Here is a 21,801-nt window from a genome sequence, read left to right on the forward strand (position 1 = left end):
ATCTCTGTACCCACACAGAAATACACCTGAATATTCAAACTGTGACCAAACTCTCTGTATCCACACAGAAATACACCTGAATATTCAAACTGTGACCAAACTCTCTGTATCCACACAGAAATACACCTGAATATTCAAACTCTGACCAAACTCTCTGTATCCACACAGAAATACACCAGAATATTCATACTGTGACCAAACTCTCTGTATCCACACAGGAATACACCTGAATATTCATACTGTGACCAAACTCTCTGTAACCACACAGAAATACACCTGAATATTCAAACTGTGACCAAACTCTCTGTACCCACACAGAAATACACCTGAAAATTCATACTGTGACCAAACTCTCTGTATCCACACAGAAATACACCTGAATATTCATTCTGTGACCAAACTCTCTGTATCCACACAGAAATACACCTGAATATTCATACTGTGACCAAACTCTCTGTACCCACACAGGAATACACCTGGTTATTTATAATGTGACCAAACTCACTGTACCCACACAGAAATACACCTGAATATTCAAACTGTGACCAAACTCTCTGTACCCACACAGAAATACACCTGAATATTCATACTGTGACCAAACTCTCTGTATCCACACAGAAATACACCTGAATATTCAAACTGTGACCAAACTCTCTGTATCCACACAGAAATACACCAGAATATTCATACTGTGACCAAACTCTCTGTATCCACACAGGAATACACCTGAATATTCATACTGTGACCAAACTCTCTGTAACCACACAGAAATACACCTGAATATTCAAACTGTGACCAAACTCTCTGTACCCACACAGAAATACACCTGAAAATTCATACTGTGACCAAACTCTCTGTATCCACACAGAAATACACCTGAATATTCATTCTGTGACCAAACTCTCTGTATCCACACAGAAATACACCTGAATATTCATACTGTGACCAAACTCTCTGTACCCACACAGAAATACACCTGAAGATTCATTCTGTGACCAAACTCTATGTACCCACACAGAAATACACCTGAATATTCATTCTGTGACCAAACTCTCTGTACCCACACAGAAATACACCTGAATATTCATACTGTGACCAAACTCTCTGTACCCACACAGAAATACACCTGAATATTCATACTGTGACCAAAATCTCTGTAACCACACAGAAATACACCTGAATATTCATACTGTGGCCAAACTCACTGTACTCACACAGAAATACACCTGAATATTCATACTGTGACCGAACTCTCTGTACCCACACAGAAATACACCTGAATATTCATACTGTGACCGAACTCTCTGTACCCACACAGAAATACATCTGAATATTCATTCTGTGACCAAACTCTCTGTATCCACACAGAAATACACCTGAATATTCATTCTGTGACCAAACTCTCTGTACCCACACAGAAATACACCTGAATATTCATACTATGACCAAACTCTCTGTACCCACACAGAAATACACCTGAATAATCATACTGTGACCAAACTCTCTGTACCCACACAGAAATACACCTAAATATTCATTCTGTGACCAAACTCTCTGTATCCACACAGAAATACACCTGAATATTCATTCTGTGACCAAACTCTCTGTACCCACACATAAATACACCTGAATATTCATACTGTGACCAAACTCTCTGTACCCACACAGAAATACACCTGAATATTCATACTGTGACCAAACTCTCTGTACCCACACAGAAATACACCTGAATATTCATACTGTGACCAAACTCTCTGTACCCACACAGAAATACACCTGAATATTCATACTGTGGCCAAACTCACTGTACTCACACAGAAATACACCTGAATATTCATACTGTGACCGAACTCTCTGTACCCACACAGAAATACACCTGAATATTCATACTGTGACCAAACTCTCTGTACCCACACAGAAATACACCTGAATATTCATTCTGTGACCAAACTCTCTGTATCCACACAGAAATACACCTGAATATTCATTCTGTGACCAAACTCTCTGTACCCACACAGAAATACACCTGAATATTCATTCTGTGACCAAACTCTCTGTACCCACACAGAAATACACCTGAATATTCATTCTGTGACCAAACTCTCTGTACCCACACAGAAATACACCTGAATATTCATTCTGTGACCAGACTCTCTGTACCCACACAGAAATACACCTGAATATTCATACTGTGACCAAAATCTCTGTACCCACACAGAAATACACCTGAATATTCATTCTGTGACCAAACTCTCTGTACCCACACAGAAATGTGAGTCAAAGTGCTACAGTTGGTGAAGGAAGGGTCCCCACAGTCCTCTTGTTGACGTCTATGGGTCATATAAATGACTTCTACCAAAAGTCTGTAAGCAATGAACGTCTCACAGCAAGAGGACTCTGCTTCCTAAATAAAAGGTCAACAAACTCCATCCACCAGACGAGTGGTGTTGACAGCGCTTTCTGGGGGCCCATCTGATTCAAAAACGGCATAATCTACTTTAAGAAACATGAAGAAAAACATTGATGGGGGCTCAATTAAAACATTTGAAAACACAGTTTGAAAAAAAGCAAAAACCAAACTCACATAGAGGCTGCTCCTCATCACCTGGAACTGATCTATCAGTTTCTTGTGCAGAGGACGCATTTCAGGATGCACCAGCTTGTCATGGACCGCAAGCCCCACCCCCAGGATGTGGAGCTACATCAGATGACATTTGAGCAAACAAACGTAGGTTATTTTAAAACTTGAGTTTTAAACACAAGGTGCCAAGCAAATATACCTTGATATAGTGTTATGGTTCATCAAGTAACTTTAGAACCTACATCACCTTAGTTTTCACAAACACACACACACACACACACACAGACACACACACACACACACACAGGTCTGTAGTTGTGTTGTCTGCATATTGCTGTATTTTAAATGTTTTAAATGTGTGACTGTTCTAGTCAATCAAGGTATCAACTGTTTTGTATTAAACCTTGGAACAGTAGCTGCACCTTCAGTGAAAGCCAACTGGTTTCCATAAGCACTCACCTGTTCTTGCATGAGGTCTTTGAGTGCAGTGATCTTCTCTGTGTCTTCGGGGTGACTGCTGATGTAGTCTTTATCGAAGAAGGCCTGGGGAGAACAGACAGCCACAGAACGTGAGGTGATGGCTTATAAAGGACTGAACAAGGTGGCCTGAGAGGCCCGGGGTTCTTCTGGTTACCTCCTGGTATCTGGCGATGCCCCCATTGACAGCAGCATCGATTACGCCGTTCAGACACATGGACAGCAGGTTGATGTTGCCATGGAGCTGTTTGTGCTGGTACTGGCTGATCAGGGTTCGTAGTTCATGGTTCTTATTCTCCACCACATAGATGGCATTCTCCAGAGGACTCACCTCCACCTAGGCAAGGAAGGTGGAGCAAATCTTTTATCATTGCCAGTAATGCCTGTCAAAGCAGGGGACTGGGATCACAACAGCACTGACATTATTCTGCTAGTTTTATATACAGAGTCACTGACTATCTGAAGAGGTCTGGTCATGGATATTCATTAAGGTCACAGATATTTATTTAGGTCATGGATATTTATTAAGGTTACAAATATTATTTAAGGTTATGGATATTAATTAAGGTCATGGATATTTATTAAGGTTATGAATATTCATTAAGGTCATGGTAATTAATTAAGGTCATGGATATTTATTAAGGTCAGGGTATGTTCCGAACTCTCCTCAGTTGAATGTCTATGTCTGAATTGGACTCTAATTCTCATGAACATTCTATTAATTAAGCAGAAAATCTCATCCATTGTGAGTTACAATATATTAGTAGGTGCATATACTTTCCTCTGGCCCCAATCAGGGAACCACAACCCTGGGTTTTCAAGTATAATTCTACCAATGGAGTCACAACAAAATAAAAAATAAATAACTAAAAAGCAGACACTCCTGTAGAAGAGAATAAAGCCTCCTCTCTCCTACAGTTACATACAGCTGGAGGAAGGGGTTAGGAACTACAGCTCTTTAATATGTAGCCCCTCTTTTCAAGGGACTAAAAGTAATTGGACAATTGACTCAAAAGCTGTTTCATTGACAGGTGTGGGCTATTCCTTTGTTATTTCTTCATCAATTAAGCAGGTAAAAGGTCTGGAGTTGATTCCAGGTGTAGAATTCGCATTTGGAAGCTGTTGCTGTGAACCCACAACATGCAGTCAAAGTAGCTCTCAATGAAAGTGAAACAGGCCATCCTTAGGCTGCAAAAAACAAATCCAACAGAGAGATAGCAGGAACATTAGGAGTGGCCAAATCAACAGTTTGGTATGTTCTGGTGTGCTCTTCAACACAAAATTGCCTGGAGGTACATTGAAGATGGATGATCATAGGATCTTTTCCATGTTAAAGAAAAACCCCTTCACAACATCCAGCCAAGTGAAGAACACTCTCCAGGAGGTAGGCATATCATTATCCAAGTCTACCATAAAGAGAAGACTTCACGAGACCAAATAGAGAGGGGTCACCACAAGGTGCAAATCATTCATAAGCCTTGAGAATAGATAGGCCAGATTAGACTTAACAGGAGTGTTTTAAGGCAAAGAAGTGAAATATTCTCCAATGGCCAAGTCAATCACCTGATGTCAACCCGATCGTGCATATGCATTTCACTTGCAGAAGTCAAAACTTAAGGCAGAAAGACCCATGAACAAACAATAAATGAAGACAGCTGCAGTAAAGGCCTGGCAAAGCATCACAAAGGAGGAAGCCCAGCGTTTGGTGATGTCCATGCGTTCCAGACTTCAAGCAGTCATTCGCTGTAAAGAATTCTCAAAAAGAATTAGAAATGAAAATTTTATTTATGATTGTGTTAATTTGTCCAATTACATTTGATCCCCTGAAATAAGGGGTCTGTGCATGAACATGGTTGCAATTCCTAAACATTTCATATAATATTTTTGTTCAACCCCTTGAATTAAAGCTGAAAGTCTCCCCTTCAATTGCATCTCGATGTTTCATTTAAAATCTATTGTGGTGGCGTACAGAACAAAAATTATGAAAATGTTGTCGGTGTCAGTTTCCGGATTTAATTGTATATATAAAACCTTGTCTCTCCCGTAGTTACATATATATAAAGCCTTCTCTCTCCTGTAGTTACGTACATATGAAAACTCCTCTCTCCTGTAGTTATGTATATATAAAGCCTCCTCTCTCCTGTAGTTATGTATATATAAAAACTCCTCTTTCCTGTAGTTATGTATATATAAAAACTCCTCTCTCCTGCAGGTATGTATGTATAAAACCTCCTCTATCCTGTAGTTATGTATATATAAAAACTCCTGTCCTATAGGTATGTATATAAAACCTCCTCTATCCTGTAGTTATGTATATATAAAAACTCCTGTCCTATAGGTATGTATATAAAACCTCCTCTATCCTGTAGGTATGTATATATATAAAACCTCTCCCCTGTAGTTATGTATACAGTTGAAGTCTGACAAATTCATTTAAAGTCAGTTGTTCACAGAACTTGACGACTGTGTCTCACCAGCTCCCTCTTCTCCACCTCAAACCAACGTGATATCCCAGGAAGAGGATGGGTCAGGATCAGAGTGGTGCGTTCGATCCACAAGCTCTTGAACTCATTCTCTCTGTCTTTGGAGCCTTTGTGGAACGGACGGTCGTAACGGAAGCGGCGCACATTATTGACCCGGTAGAAGCTCTTGATTCGGTCGGGAACCCGGTCCATCTGTAGAACGTTGATGTTCTCTGGAACTGGCGTCACGGCATAGATCTGAAGGTCTGAGAGTTGGTGCATCAAGGACCAAAGGCCAATGGGTGGGAATTTATTTTAGAATTTGGCGCACATACGCAGAGACACACACACACACACAGGCAGACACAAACACACAGATGCACACACGCAGACAAAAACACACACAGACACACACACGCAGACACAAATACACAAGTAAAAGGACAAACACGACTGCTTCTAGAAGGATACACTGAGCATCACATTGTAAGATTGCCTCGTCTGGTTGGTTGGGGTGCTGCATGGCAATGGCTTGTGGGAATTCCCCCAGCATCCTTTGCTGGAAGGCCTCGAGCCTCTCGTAGTCATGACCGCGGCACACAAACTCCTTGTTCTGTTAGAGGACACAGCATTTACATCTTAATCATTCAGAAGCTGCTCTCATCCATAGTGACTTACAGAACCTACAGTGAATAAATATGTTTGACATACTGGTTCCCCATGGAAATCAAACCCACAACCAAGAACCATGCCGAACCAAGTGAGACCAAATGACAAAAATCATAGAAAAATGTGTAGAATAATTTTAAACAAATATATATTTTCTATATTATGAGAGCTATTGTATAATCCTATTGACTATAGCAGAGTAGTTGTAGTTTACCCATATCTGGGTCAGAAGTAGTTCCTAATTTGGGACATGTTCTTTTCATTTGGCCAGACTCACTCTGAGGAAGAAGGGGAACTTGCGTCCGTAGAATCCCACCCTGAAGAACTCCGGCTCCAGACGCTGTTGCTCCATGATGTTGTCATAGTATGCAGCCTCCATTTTCTGATGAGCAGAGCAATAACAAACACCAGTGTTTTTAACAGGCTGCAAAAGATGTCCCCACAGATACAGAGATAAGTGACTACCCATGCAAGGTGTCGATGTAAGGTCTGTGGTACTATAAGCTGTCTGTGGTCAGTGTCCATGGTACTATAAGGTTTCTGTGGTACTATAAGGTGTCTGTGGTCAGTGTCTGTGGTACTATAAGCTGTCTTTGGTCGGTGCCTGTGGTACTATAAGGTGTCTGTGATCAGTGTCCATGGTACTATAAGGTTTCTGTGGTACTATAAGGTGTCTGTGGACAGTGTCCATGGTACTATAAGGTTTCTGTGGTACTATAAGGTGTCTGTGGTACTATAAGGTGTCCGTGGTACTATAAGGTGTCTATGGTCAGTGTCCGTGGTACTATAATGTGTCTGTGGTCCTATAAGGTGTCTATGGTCCTATAAGGTGTCTGTGGTCCTATAAGTTGTTTGTGGTACTGTAAGGTGTCTGTGGTCAGTGTCTGTGGTACTATAAGGTGTATGTGGTACTATAAGGTGTCTGTGGTACTATAAGGTGTCTGCGGTACTATAAGTTGTCCGTGGTACTATAAGGTGTCTATGGTCAGTGTCCGTGGTACTATAATGTGTCTGTGGTCCTATAAGGTGTCTATGGTCCTATAAGGTGTCTGTGGTCCTATAAGTTGTTTGTGGTACTATAAGGTGTCTGTGGTCAGTGGTACTATAACTTGTCCGTGGTACTATAAGGTGTCTGTGGACAGTGTCTGTGGTACTATAAGGTGTCTGTGGTCCTATAAGGTGTCTGTGGTCCTATAAGGTGTCTGTGGTACTATAAGGTGTCTGTGGTCAGTGTCTGTGGTACTATAAGGTGTCCGGGGTACTATAAGGTGTCTGTGGTCAGTGTGTGTGGTACTATAAGTTGTCCGTGGTACTATAAGGTGTCTGTGGTCAGTGTCTGTGGTACTATATGTTGTCTGTGGTCAGTGTCTGTGGTACTATATGGTGTCCGTGGTACTATAAGGTGTCTATGGTCAGTGTCCGTGGTACTATAATGTGTCTGTGGTCCTATAAGGTGTCTATGGTCCTATAAGGTGTCTGTGGTCCTATAAGTTGTTTGTGGTACTATAAGGTGTCTGGGGTCAGTGGTACTATAGCTTGTCTGTGGTACTATAAGGTGTCTGTGGACAGTGTCTGTGGTACTATAAGGTGTCTGTGGTCCTATAAGGTGTCTGTGGTCCTATAAGGTGTCTGTGGTACTATAAGGTGTCTGTGGTCAGTGTCTGTGGTACTATAAGGTGTCCGGGGTACTATAAGGTGTCTGTGGTCAGTGTGTGTGGTACTATAAGTTGTCCGTGGTACTATAAGGTGTCTGTGGTCAGTGTCTGTGGTACTATATGTTGTCTGTGGTCAGTGTCTGTGGTACTATATGGTGTCTGTGGTACTATAAGGTGTCTGTGGTCAGTGTCTGTGGTACTATAAGTTGTCTGTGGTACTATAAGTTGTCTGTGGTACTATAAGGTGTCTGTGGTCAGTGTCTGTGGTACTATACGGTGTCTGTGGTCAGTGTCTGTGGTACTATAAGTTGTCTGTGGTACTATAAGTTGTCTGTGGTACTATAAGGTGTCTGTGGTCAGTGTCTGTGGTACTATACGGTGTCTGTGGTCCAGGGTAATTACTACTCACCCTTATCCAGCTGAGGCTCTGGTAGTCATACAAAGTCTCATACTGGAAGGCCAGCTCCCGGCACAGTGGTATCCCATACTCCCAGCACTGGGGAAGGATGCGCACACAAACACAATCACATATCATGTCATTTGGAATCCGTCAATGTGTCTGGGGTTTCCCAATGCCAATATTTCATGGCTGATATTGCCAAAGCCGTGGGTTGATGTGTTTAACAGATTTGTGATGGTGACTTAATAGCCTGTATTTTAGATACCTTGCCCTTGTTGAAGTAGTGGATAACCTTGCGACAGAGACCTTCCTTGCGATGCCACTGGCTCTGAGCCGGGTAGTGGAGGAAGTCTCTCAGAGGCCTTTCCTCCCAGTGTAGCAGCTCCCAGTACAGAAGCAGGGTGAACGCAGCCTCTGGAAAATGACAGCAGGATAAACACATCACAGCAACAGCACACAGCTGGCTACTGGAGCGATCAACAACAACAACAACAACATGTCCATTCATATTCAAGTGTTCCAAAGGCTGCTGTTTTCATGTGATCTTAATTTGACATGTTTCAAGCTACATGACACTACACACTCCTAGTGAAATTTCAATGTGAATTGGTGGGATGTTTGAATGTGTATCATCCTCTGGAACCCGGCCTTGCTACGACAAATACATGTTGACTGGCTGGCTCTCGTATCAGCTAATGGCTACTAAGGGATTTGCTGTTTGTTATTAGTACCCTCACCTGTGTTCCTGATCACTGTCCCTATTTAATTACAGACACCTGTTTGTTATTAGTACCCTCACCTGTGTTCCTGATCAAGTCCCTATTTAATTACAGACACCTGTTTGTTATTAGTACCCTCACCTGTGTTCCTGATCACTGTCCCTATTTAATTACAGACACCTGTTTGTTATTATTACCCTCACCTGTGTTCCTGATCACTGTCCCTATTTAATTACAGACACCTGTTTGTTATTAGTACCCTCACCTGTGTTCCTGATCACTGTCCCTATTTAATTACAGACACCTGTTTGTTATTAGTACCCTCACCTGTGTTCCTGATCACTGTCCCTATTTAATTACAGACACCTGTTTGTTATTAGTACCCTCACCTGTGTTCCTGATCACTGTCCCTATTTAATTACAGACACCTGTTTGTTATTAGTACCCTCACCTGTGTTCCTGATCAAGTCCCTATTTAATTACAGACACCTGTTTGTTATTAGTACCCTCACCTGTGTTCCTGATCAAGTCCCTATTTAATTACAGACACCTGTTTGTTATTAGTACCCTCACCTGTGTTCCTGATCACTGTCCCTATTTAATTACAGACACCTGTTTGTTATTAGTACCCTCACCTGTGTTCCTGATCACTGTCCCTATTTAATTACAGACACCTGTTTGTTATTAGTACCCTCACCTGTGTTCCTGATCACTGTCCCTATTTAATTACAGACACCTGTTTGTTATTAGTACCCTCACCTGTGTTCCTGATCAAGTCCCTATTTAATTACAGACACCTGTTTGTTATTAGTACCCTCACCTGTGTTCCTGATCACTGTCCCTATTTAATTACAGACACCTGTTTGTTATTAGTACCCTCACCTGTGTTCCTGATCAAGTCCCTATTTAATTACAGACACCTGTTTGTTATTAGTACCCTCACCTGTGTTCCTGATCAAGTCCCTATTTAATTACAGACACCTGTTTGTTATTAGTACCCTCACCTGTGTTCCTGATCACTGTCCCTATTTAATTACAGACACCTGTTTGTTATTAGTACCCTCACCTGTGTTCCTGATCACTGTCCCTATTTAATTACAGACACCTGTTTGTTGTTATTGTCCTCACCTGTGTTCCTGATCACTGTCCCTATTTAATTACAGACACCTGTTTGTTATTAGTACCCTCACCTGTGTTCCTGATCACTGTCCCTATTTAATTACAGACACCTGTTTGTTGTTATTGTCCTCACCTGTGTTCCTGATCACTGTCCCTATTTAATTACAGACACCTGTTTGTTATTAGTACCCTCACCTGTGTTCCTGATCAAGTCCCTATTTAATTACAGACACCTGTTTGTTATTAGTACCCTCACCTGTGTTCCTGATCAAGTCCCTATTTAATTACAGACACCTGTTTGTTATTAGTACCCTCACCTGTGTTCCTGATCAAGTCCCTATTTAATTACAGACACCTGTTTGTTATTAGTACCCTCACCTGTGTTCCTGATCACTGTCCCTATTTAATTACAGACACCTGTTTGTTATTAGTACCCTCACCTGTGTTCCTGATCAAGTCCCTATTTAATTACAGACACCTGTTCTCCCTGCATCTGTGTCCTGTTCTCCCTGCATCTGTGTCCTGTTCAACAACAATAGTGTTGCAGGGTCCCATTCTAGGTTTTCTGAAGTTTTCTTAACAATGAAGAGGACAGCCAGCAAGCCAGCCAGCCAGCCAGCCAGGTTGATACTGGGTAACACACAAATGAACGGCTGCATTCCAAGGGAAAGACCAGGATATACTGCTACAAGTCTGTTCAGAGGTAGTCTGAAGTAGGTTACCAGTGTAGTTCTCAGCCTGGAGATGCATGTCACACAGCTTGTGGATGTAGCGGATGTACATCTCCTCCTTGTTGATCTCTGACTTGTAGAAGTTCTTGGAAAAAAACAAACACAACATGAGGAAAGACCAATCCATGGATCTGTAATGGATCTGTTATAGATCTGCTATGGATCTGTTAAAGATCTGTTTTTAGAGCTGTTATAGGTCTGTTATGGACCTATTATAGATCTGTTATGGATCTGTTAAAGATCTGTTTTTAGAGCTGTTATATGTCTGTTATGGACCTATTATAGATCTGTTATAGATATGTTATGGATATGTAATAGATCTGATGTGGACCTGTTATAGATCTGTTATGGATCTGTTTTGGATCTGTTATGGATATGAAATAGATCTGTTCTCACCAAAAGGTTGACAGTACAGCCAATCTTCTTGTTTTCTGTCTCATCACCTTTCATACAGTCCCTGAACAAAGACAAGAAACCAGTTTAGTAAGAATAACAACACATCCGTATATTCAGCATTGACTGGGAACCTTGTCAGTTCACTGGGCCCAGGGATCGAAAAACAAAATTTTTAGTTTTGCCTTTGCAACCTACCAGCTACTGTGGTCTACAACACATTCTGTCTTTATGACATTGGTCTACAACTGTGGTCTACAACAATTCTGTCTTTAGGACATTGGTCAAAAACTGTGGTCTACAACATATTCTGTCTTTAGGACATTGGTCTACAACTGTGATCTACAACACATTCTGTCTTTAGGACATTGGTCTACAACAGTGGTCTACAACACATTCTGTCTTTAGGACATTGGTCTACAACAGTGGTCTACAACACATTCTGTCTTTAGGACATTGGTCTACAACAGTGGTCTACAACACATTCTGTCGTTAGGACATTGGTCTACAACAGTGCTCTACAACACATTCTGTCTTTAGGACATTGGTCTACAACAGTGATCTACAACACATTCTGTCTTTAGGACATTGGTCTACAACACATTCTGTCTTTAGGACAATGGTCTACAACAGTGGTCTACAACACATTCTGTCTTTAGGACAATGGTCTACAACAGTGGTCTACAACACATTCTGTCTTTAGGACATTGGTCTACAACAGTGGTCTACAACACATTCTGTCTTTAGGACATTGGTCTACAACAGTGGTCTACAACACATTCTGTCTTTAGGACATTGGTCTACAACAGTGGTCTACAACACATTCTGTCTTTAGGACATTGGTCTAACACAGTGGTCTACAACACATTCTGTCTTTAGGACATTGGTCTACAACAGTGGTCTACAACACATTCTGTCTTTAGGACATTGGTCTACAACACATTCTGTCTTTAGGACAATGGTCTACAACTGTGGTCTACAACACATTCTGTCGTTAGGACATTGGTCTACAACAGTTGTCTACAACACATTCTGTCTTTAGGACATTGGTCTACAACAGTGGTCTACAACACATTCTGTCTTTAGGACATTGGTCTACAACAGTGGTCTACAACACATTCTGTCTTTAGGACATTGGTCTACAACAGTGGTCTACAACACATTCTGTCTTTAGGACAATGGTCTACAACTGTGGTCTACAACACATTCTGTCGTTAGCATGTTTCCTGTCTTACCGGTAGTCCAACAGGCGTTCCATGAGGCGAGTGACTGACGTGACAAAGGAGGTCCCTGTTTCTCTCCAGGTCTCCTGTTCAATCTTCTCCAGCAAACTGGGAACACACACAAATAGACAGTCAAACACAGACACAGTCATACACAGACACGGTCACACACAGACACAGTCAAACAAATACACACCCACAAACAGTCACACATGGACACACACAGACACAAACAGACACACACACAGGCATTATCAGGAAACACACAAGGCGTGAGTTCTCTGAATTATTCATTAATAAACAAAGATTTGTTACACAAACACCTTATCAATCAACACACCAACCTCATCAACACCCCAACCTCATCAACACCCCAACCTCATCAACACCCCAACCTCATCAACACACCAACCTCATCAACACACCTCAGTTTGAGGGCTCAGTGTGAAGTCCAGCACTGCGGTGTTGGCTGGTGTTGGCAAGGTGTTTGTTATTTGAGGTGTTAGTAGATGTTAGGTACAGTAGGTGTTAGTTGGTGTTAGGTACAGTAGGCTGGTGGAGGTGTTATCTGCAGTAGGCTAGTGGAGGTGTTATCTGCAGTAGGCAGGTGGAGGTGTTATCTGCAGTAGGCAGGTGGAGGTGTTAGGTACAGTAGGTTGGTGGAGGTGTTAGGTACAGTTGGCTGGTGGAGGTGTTATCTGCAGTTGGCTGGTGGAGGTGTTATCTGCAGTAGGCAGGTGGAGGTGTTATCTGCAGTTGGCTGGTGGAGGTGTTATCTGCAGTAGGCAGGTGGAGGTGTTATCTGCAGTTGGCTGGTGGAGGTGTTATCTGCAGTAGGCAGGTGGAGGTGTTAGGTACAGTAGGCTGGTGGAGGTGTTATCTGCAGTATGAAGGTGGAGGTGTTATCTGCAGTAGGAAGGTGGAGGTGTTATCTGCAGTAGGAAGGTGGAGGTGTTATCTGCAGTAGGCAGGTGGAGGTGTTATCTGCAGTAGGAAGGTGGAGGTGTTATCTGCAGTAGGAAGGTGGAGGTGTTATCTGCAGTAGGCAGGTGGAGGTGTTATCTGCAGTAGGCAGGTGGAGGTGTTATCTGCAGTAGGCAGGTGGAGGTGTTAGGTACAGTAGGCTGGTGGAGGTGTTAGGGTTAGGGGAGGTGTTATCTTACCTGGGGTAAGGCCCAAAGAGCTGGGTTCTAATCCCACACGCAGCACAGCAAAGAGCAAGCATAAGCACAACGGTTATAAAAGTAGGAGGTAGAAAGAAACAGTTATTGTAAGAGGAGTTTGGAGCAAATGAGAAAAGCCAAGCGTGTGAGTGTGTTTCTTTGTTAGTGTGTGTGTATGTGTGAGTGTGTTTCTGTATTAGTGTGTTTCTGTGTTAGTGTGTGTGTGTGTGTGTGTGTGTGTGTGTGTATGTATGTATGTGTGTGTGCATATTTCTTCACTTACAGCAGGCTGAAGAGCTCACGATAGTTCTCGTCTCCTTTCCCCTCTGACACCAGACTGTCCAGCTTGTCGATGAGCTCTGCCTCCACCTGAATATGAGCACAATTGACCCAAATCAGGATGTACAGTGGATGTAAAAAGTCTACACACCCCTGTTAAAATGCCAGGTTCTTGTGATGTAAAAGAATGAGACAAAGATAAATCATGTCAGAACTTTTTCCACCTATAATGTGACCTATAATGTGAACAATTCAATTGAAAAACAAACTGAAATCTTCGAGGGAGAACATTTTTAAACTCACAATAACCTGGTTGCAGAAGTGTGCACACCCTTAAACTAACACTTTCTTGAAGCACCTTTTGATTTTATTACAGCACTCAGTCTTTTTGGGTAGGAGTCTATTAGAATTGCACATCTTGATGTGGCAATATCTGCCCACTCTTCTTTGCCAAAGCGATCCAAATCTGTCCGATTGCGAGGACATCTTCAGATCACCCCAATTGGATTCAGGTCTGGGCTCTGGCTGAGCCATTCCAAAACATGAATCTTCTTCTGGCGAAGCCATGCTTTTGTGGATTTGGATGGGTTGTTGTCGTCCTGAAAGCTGAACTTCCTCTTCATCTTCAGCTTTCTAATGGACGCCTGAAGGTTTTGTGCCAAAATTGCCTTGTATTTGGAACTGTTCACAATTCCCTCCACCCTGACTAAGGCCCCGGTTCCAGCTGAAGAAAAACTGCCCCAAAGCATGATGCTGCCACCACCATGCTTCACTGTGGTTACGGTGTTCTTTGCAGTGTTGTTTTTGTGCCACACATACGTTTTGGAATTATGACCAAAAAGTTCAACCTTGGTTTCATCAGACCATAACACATTTTCCCACATGCTTTTGGGGGACTTGATGTTTGTTTTTGAAAACTTCAGCAGGACTTGGATGTTTTTCTTTGCAAGAAAATGCTGCTGTCTTGCCACCCTACCCCATTGCCCATTTATTTGAAGAATACGAAGCACATGAAGCACAAAGCCAGTACTTGCCAGAAATTCCTGCAGTTCCTTTAATGTTGCTGTTGGCCTCTTGGAAGCCTCCCTGACCAGTTTTCTTCTCGTATTTTCATCAGTTTTGGAGGGACATCCAGTTATTGGTAATGTCTCTTTTGTGCCATATTTTCTGCACTTGATGATGACTGTCTTCACTGTGTTCCATGGTATATCTAATGCTTTGGAAATTATTTTGTACCTTTCTCCTGACTGATATCTTTTAACAATGAGATCCCTCTGATGCTTTGGAAGCTATCTGCGGACCATGGCTTTTGCTCTGAGATGCAAATAAGAAAATGTCAGGAAAATCCTATCAGAACAGCTGAACTTTATTTGTGATTAATCAGGGTCACTTTAAGTGATGGCAGGTGTGTAATGACTTCTATTTAACATGAGTTTGAATTTGATTGGTTAATTCTGAACACAGCCACAACCCCAGTTATAAGAGTGTGCACACTTAGGCAACCAGGTTATTGTAAGGTTTTTATTTTTCATTGTCCCCCCTTGAAGATTTCAGTTTGCATTTCAATTGAATTGTTCACATTATAGGTCACACTGAAAGTGTAATACAGTTCTGACATGATTTATCTTTGTCTCATTCTTTTACATCACAAACACCTGACATTTTAACAGGGATGTGTAGACCTTTTATATCCACTGTAGGAACAAACGTCCACAGGAGGCTTCTGTAGGAGTTTGACGGAATATGGCCAAAAGTGAAACAGCATTTGTCAACTTGATGTCAATATTCAGCCCTGAACTCGACAAGGGAAGTAGCTAAATCTGCCCCGCTTTACAATAACAGAACTGTAGAGAATAAACAACCGCAGTGACATCTTAAAACTTAAAATCATAAACTTTTGCAACGGACGTTTTCAGAACTCTCTCTAAAGCAACTCCCTAATAACTGTGTGTTTGTGTGTGTGTGTGTGGACCTGTTTGAAGTTGCCGTTCTTCCTCTGCTCCCAGTCCATCATGTCGTGGAAGATGGGGATCATTATGTTCCTGACCTCTGTCTGCGGCACCAGGGTCACTCCCAGGAAGGGTCCGATCATGCCGGGGATGAAGTGGACCTTGTTCTCACCTGAATGGGACGTTCAGTGTCTCACCTCAGACTTCAGATCACTCAGACAACAATCACATTACAAAGCACTGCAATACCTCAGGTCATCCGTAGGGGTCAGCATAGGTCATTTAATTATATCAGATAAGCTGACAGGAAACACATTGTCATGTACAGCAATGACCTGGGAGCAATTAGGATTAACTACCCTGAGGTTAATAAGGACAGAACAGCCAGTTTATCACATTACCAGATAAAGGATTCAATGTAGCAACCTGTTACTGGTCAGATGCTCTAATCAAGACACAGCCTGACACTAGGCTGAGGGGGAGGGCTTTGGAGTTCAGAGGGGAGGGTTTTAGAGGGGAAGGGGTTTGGAGTTCAGAGGGGAGGGTTTTGGAGTTCAGAGGGGAGGGTTTTAGAGGGGAAGGGGTTTGGAGTTCAGAGGGGAGGGTTTTGGAGTTCAGAGGGGAGGGTTTTGGAGTTCAGAGGGGAGGGTTTTGGAGTTCAGAGGGGAGGGTTTTAGAGGGGAAGGGGTTTGGAGTTCAGAGGGGAGGGTTTTGGAGTTCAGAGGGGAGGGTTTTGGAGTTCAGAGGGGAGGGTTTTAGAGGGGAAGGGGTTTGGAGTTCAGAGGGGAGGGTTTTGGAGTTCAGAGGGGAGGGTTTTGGAGTTCGGAGGGGAGGGTTTTGGAGTTCAGAGGGGAGGGTTTTAGAGGGGAAGGGGTTTGGAGTTCAGAGGGGAGGGTTTTGGAGTTCAGAGGGGAGGGTTTTGGAGTTCGGAGGGGAGGGTTTTAGAGGGGAAGGGGTTTGGAGTTCAGAGGGGAGGGTTTTAGAGGGGAAGGGGTTTGGAGTTCAGAGGGTAGGGTTTTGGAGTTCAGAGGGGAGGGTTTTGGAGTTCGGAGGGGAGGGTTTTAGAGGGGAAGGGGTTTGGAGTTCAGAGGGGAGGGTTTTGGAGTTCAGAGGGGAGGGTTTTGGAGTTCGGAGGGGAGGGTTATAGAGGGGAGGGGGTTTGGAGTTCAGAGGGGAGGGTTTTGGAGTTCAGAGGGGAGGGTTTTAGAGTTCAGAGGGGAGGGCTTTGGAGCGGAAGGGTGGGGGTTTGGAGGGGGGGTTTGGAGGGGAAGGTTTTAGAAGGGAGGGTTTTAGAGGGGAGGGTTTCGGAGGGGGGATTTTGAGGGGAGGGGGTTTGGACGGGTTTGGAGGGGAGTGTTTGGAGGGGAGGCCTTTGGACGTGAGGGGTTTGGAGGGGGGATTTTGAGGGGGGGCGGTGCAGGGCAGGGGTTTGTAGGCGAAGAGTTTGGAGGGGGGTGGGGTTTGAGGGGAGGGTTTTTGGTTCTCACCCAGGTTCTGCCACATACTGAACAGCTCATAAGCCATCATCACCCTCATGTCTCCGTACCTGCCAAAGAAGAAGAGAACACCTACTGAAGGACCCAATGTGTTTTACCTCTGTTAAAATATGACCACAAAAAAAACTGCAGAAAGTCTGGGTTATAATATAGTTCCAATAGGAGTATAAAGACACCAGTTTGTCTATTAGAGCACATTTTGGTACAGACTGAGAGCAAATAAATAGCTTCTGGCTCCGAGAACTACAGTTTAGTTAAGTATATTGGTACATTTATTAGAGACATACTGAGACCAAAATCATAACGTGATCATCACAGAATTACCAAAGCCTAAAATAGCCTGTTCAAAAATAAGAATAAAAGGAAATTTCAGAAATGTGGAGCTCTTAAATGTTTAATTTAAGCCTATGAGTTCTGTTCTGAAAGAACGTGTGTGAGAAAGAGAACAAAGCAAGATGGGAAAGGAAAGAATTACTAAACACAGACACAACGACCGAGGTATGAAGATAAGACAGAAAGACAATTAAGAGAGAAAGGGAATCAAATAACCTCCAGCTAAGCAGGAGAAGGTAATCCCAGATTTGTAATGTTTAGATTAATGCCTGGGCTGAGCTCAGAGAAATGATGAGGGGAGAGAAGAAGACAGGAGAGAAAAAGGGAGGGATTTATGAGACAAAGAAAGAAGAGAGACAGAGTGCGAGGAAAAGAGATACGATGAGACAGAAAGAGGGAGATTGTGAGTGAGGACAGAAAAAAGAGATGAGAGGAGAATGAAAGAAAGAAAGAAAGAAAGAAAGAAAGAAAGAGGGAGAGATGATGAAAGGAGAGAGAAAAAAGATGGAGAGAGGGATTGAGGGGTGGAGACCCCTTGTGGTGGTACGTTCAAAATACACACATTCAGGGAGGTGAAAGGACAGACACACCACCCCACACACACACCCACACACCCACACACAGACACACACCACCCCACACACCCACACAAACACCACCCAACACACACACACAGACACACACCACACACACACCAACACACACCACCCCACACACACAAACACACACACACCACCCCACACACACACACACACCAACACACACCACCCCACACACACAAACACACACACACCACCCCACACACACACACACACACACACAAACACACACACACCACCCCACACACACACCAACACACACCACTCCCCACACACAAACACACACACACCAGCCCACACACCCACACAAACACCACCCAACACACACACACAGACACACACCATCCCACACACACAAACACACACACACCACCCCACACACACACACACACACACAGACACACACCACCCCACACACACACCAACACACACCAACACACACCACCCCCCACACACAAACACACACACACCACCCCACACACACACCAACACACACCACCCCCCACACACAAACACACACACACCACCCCACACACACACACCACCCTCCACCCTACTCACAAGTGTTATTTGTAACTAATGTGTTATAACTAATGTGTTTTAACCACAGACAGGCCTCAGACAGACCGAGCATGCAGGGCTGTTTGTTCACACTACCCAGCAGCACAGACCAAATGCTCCTCTATTCCCAGCAGAACATTACCCAAAGCATCACACTGCCTCTGCTGGCTTGCCTCCTTCCCATAGTGCAATAATTGATAGACTTGGATGTGACTGACGCTGGACATTATTCAATCACTGAGATAATCTATAGACTTGGATGTGACTGACGCTGGTCATTATTCAATCACTGAGATAATCTATAGACTTGGATGTGACTGACGCTGGACATAATTCAATCACTGAGATAATCTATAGACTTGGATGTGACTGACACTGGTCATTATTCAATCACTGAGATAATCTATAGACTTGGATGTGACTGACGCTGGACATTATTCAATCACTGAGATAATCTATAGACTTGGATGTGACTGACGCTGGTCATTATTCAATCACTGAGATAATCTATAGACTTGGATGTGACTGACGCTGGACACTATTCCAGTGAACACCTGATGTCAATTTAACTACATCAATTTGCCAATATTCCCTCAGTTTGTCATTCACGCAAAAGGACTGCCATAGCTGAAGCAGGAATTGCAGTGCATTGTGGACAATTTTGTCTCGATGTGTGCAGTGAGAAGAAAAATCATGGGTGATTCGCAATAGCAACGCAAATGTACTTTTCATCAACAAGAGTCATAACATCCTTTGCTAAGGGGATGTTGCCCACATCTGGGTTTTTTGAAGATTCCACTGAGTTACTTTTAACAGTGAAGTAGTCGTCTCGCGCTCACTTGGAGAGTCAGAATTGATCCAACCAGTGAAAGGGAACTCTGTGAGGAGTCTTACTTGTCCAACACTTTCTTCCTCTTGGCTGGGGTGATGGTCTCCAGCTGCAGGCTGGGCTGGTTGATGTAGAGAACAGCCAAACTGAAATACGAGTTCCACACCTGAAAAAGAACACAGCAACCATTGCTTATGTCCTACTCTGCTTGATCATTTATACATTAGTTTAAATGCCTAGAAAATATTCATATTTTAGGAGATGTTTACATAATGTTGATGTTGTTTATAAGGCAAATACCAAGTAAACACTGTTTGTCACAATAGTTTATGACCTATTATCATTCTAAACAATACATTGTCTTCATTTCGCACACACATTGCATCTGCTGTGTTCATTCTCATTGGACACGTACGAGATTCTGCAAACAGCTAAATTATGTCATATATTCCTTCAAATATGCTAAATAACTTTTAGTCCTGAGTCATTATTCTAGTGAGAAACTAAACAGCCTTTATTTCATGTAATGGGAGATGGGGAGGAAAGTAGAGAACAGGGGAGATGGGGAGGAGAGTAGAGGAGAAGAGGGGAGATGGGGAGGAGAGTAGAGGAGAACAGGGGAGATAAGGAGGAGAGTAGAGGAGAACAGGGGAGATGGGGAGGTGAGTAGAGGTGAACAGGGAAGATGGGGAGGAGAGTAGAGGAGAACAGGGGAGATGGGGAGGAGAGTAGAGGAGAATGGGGAGATGGGGAGGTGAGCAGAGGTGAACAGAGGAGAAGGGGAGGTGAGCAGAGGAAAGGAGAGGAGGGGAGAGCCTCAATAAGTGTGTGTGTGTGTTTATTAGTTAGTCGAGTGCGTGTATGTGTGTGTATATATTAGTTATTCTTGTGTGTGTATATTAATTAATCGTGTGTGTGATAGTTAGTCGGGTGTGTGTGTGTGAATATAAGTTAGTTGTGTGTGTGTGTATATTTGTTAGTCATGTGTGTGTGTATATTGGTTAGTCGAGTGTGTGTGTCTGCATGTGTATATATTAGATAGTCTTGTGTGTGTGTGTGTATATTAGTTATTCGTGTGTGTGTGTATATTAGTTAGTGGTGTGTGTATATTAGTTAGTTGTGTGTGTGTGTGTGTGTATATTAGTTAGTCGTGTGTGTGTATATTAGTTAGTTGTGTGTGTGTATATTAGTTAGTTGTGTATGTGTGTATATTAGTTAGTTGTGTGTGTGTATATTAGTTAGTTGTGTGTGTGTGTGTGTATATTAGTTAGTTGTGTGTGTGTGTATTAGTCATTCGTGTGTGTGTATATTAGTTAGTTGTGTGTGTATATTAGTTAGTTGTGTGTGTGTGTGTGTGTATATTAGTTAGTCGTGTGTGTGTATATTAGTTATTCGTGTGTGTGTATATTAGTTAGTTGTGTGTGTGTATATTAGTTAGTTGTGTATGTGTGTATATTAGTTAGTTGTGTGTTTGTATATTAGTTAGTCGTGTGTGTATATTAGTTAGTTGTGTATGTGTGTATATTAGTTAGTTGTGTGTGTATATTAGTTAGTTGTGTGTGTGTATATTAGTTAGTTGTGTATGTGTGTATATTAGTTAGTTGTGTGTGTATATTAGTTAGTTGTGTGTGTATATTAGTTAGTTGTGTATGTGTGTATATTAGTTAGTTGTGTGTGTGTGTATATTAGTTAGTTGTGTGTGTATATATTAGTTAGTTGTGTGTGTATATTAGTTAGTTGTGTGTGTGTATATTAGTTAGTTGTGTGTGTGTATATTAGTTAGTTGTGTGTGTGTATATTAGTTAGTTGTGTGTGTGTATATTAGTTAGTTGTGTGTGTATATTAGTTAGTCGTGTGTGTGTGTGTTCCAGTCACTGTGACAAAGTCACCTTGAAATCAAAGTCAGCCTCAGTGAAGTTCTTGTACAGAGCAGGAGACAAATACTGAGCTGTTGTTACTATGATGCTGAAGGGAAACAAGAAAAACACAGAATGCAGGTTAGAAGAAGCATTATGTTTTCATTCTTTAGTGTCCTGTCCTGAGTGCTCTTCTTCACATGCATTTCAGAAGAGAAGTAAAGGCTAATTCATTCAAATGAAAACAGTAGCTCCTTCCATGAGCTAACACCAACGCTTAGCACTGCCCCTAACAGCACTGATAGAA

At 42.6% G+C, this 21,801-nt stretch overlaps 1 protein-coding gene across 19 annotated transcripts in view; it reads right to left on the reverse strand.

Annotated features, from left to right (window-relative positions):
• The window catches only part of dock3 (dedicator of cytokinesis 3), a 260,930-nt gene that overhangs the window by 18,348 nt on the left and 220,781 nt on the right, over positions 1-21,801 (reverse strand). For 17 of the 19 annotated variants that reach the window (XM_034287388.1, XM_029114314.2, XM_029114309.2 and 14 more), the window contains 17 exons: positions 21,528-21,603; positions 19,704-19,804; positions 17,308-17,366; positions 15,844-15,992; positions 13,876-13,961; positions 13,593-13,619; positions 12,442-12,537; positions 11,210-11,270; positions 10,805-10,898; positions 8,510-8,658; positions 8,254-8,340; positions 6,467-6,571; positions 5,992-6,133; positions 5,533-5,786; positions 3,216-3,395; positions 3,041-3,124; positions 2,585-2,698 (listed from right to left, as the gene is read on the reverse strand). In XM_034287388.1, the coding sequence (XP_034143279.1) occupies positions 2,585-2,698; positions 3,041-3,124; positions 3,216-3,395; positions 5,533-5,786; positions 5,992-6,133; positions 6,467-6,571; positions 8,254-8,340; positions 8,510-8,658; positions 10,805-10,898; positions 11,210-11,270; positions 12,442-12,537; positions 13,593-13,619; positions 13,876-13,961; positions 15,844-15,992; positions 17,308-17,366; positions 19,704-19,804; positions 21,528-21,603 (1,864 nt within the window). The remainder of the gene's footprint in view (positions 1-2,584; positions 2,699-3,040; positions 3,125-3,215; positions 3,396-5,532; positions 5,787-5,991; positions 6,134-6,466; positions 6,572-8,253; positions 8,341-8,509; positions 8,659-10,804; positions 10,899-11,209; positions 11,271-12,441; positions 12,538-13,592; positions 13,620-13,875; positions 13,962-15,843; positions 15,993-17,307; positions 17,367-19,703; positions 19,805-21,527; positions 21,604-21,801) is intronic. The other 2 variants (XM_029114312.2, XM_029114306.2) reach the window with 1 other exon arrangement.

Source organism: Esox lucius, chromosome 17 (assembly GCF_011004845.1).
Source record: "Esox lucius isolate fEsoLuc1 chromosome 17, fEsoLuc1.pri, whole genome shotgun sequence".
NCBI classification, from domain to species: domain Eukaryota; kingdom Metazoa; phylum Chordata; class Actinopteri; order Esociformes; family Esocidae; genus Esox; species Esox lucius.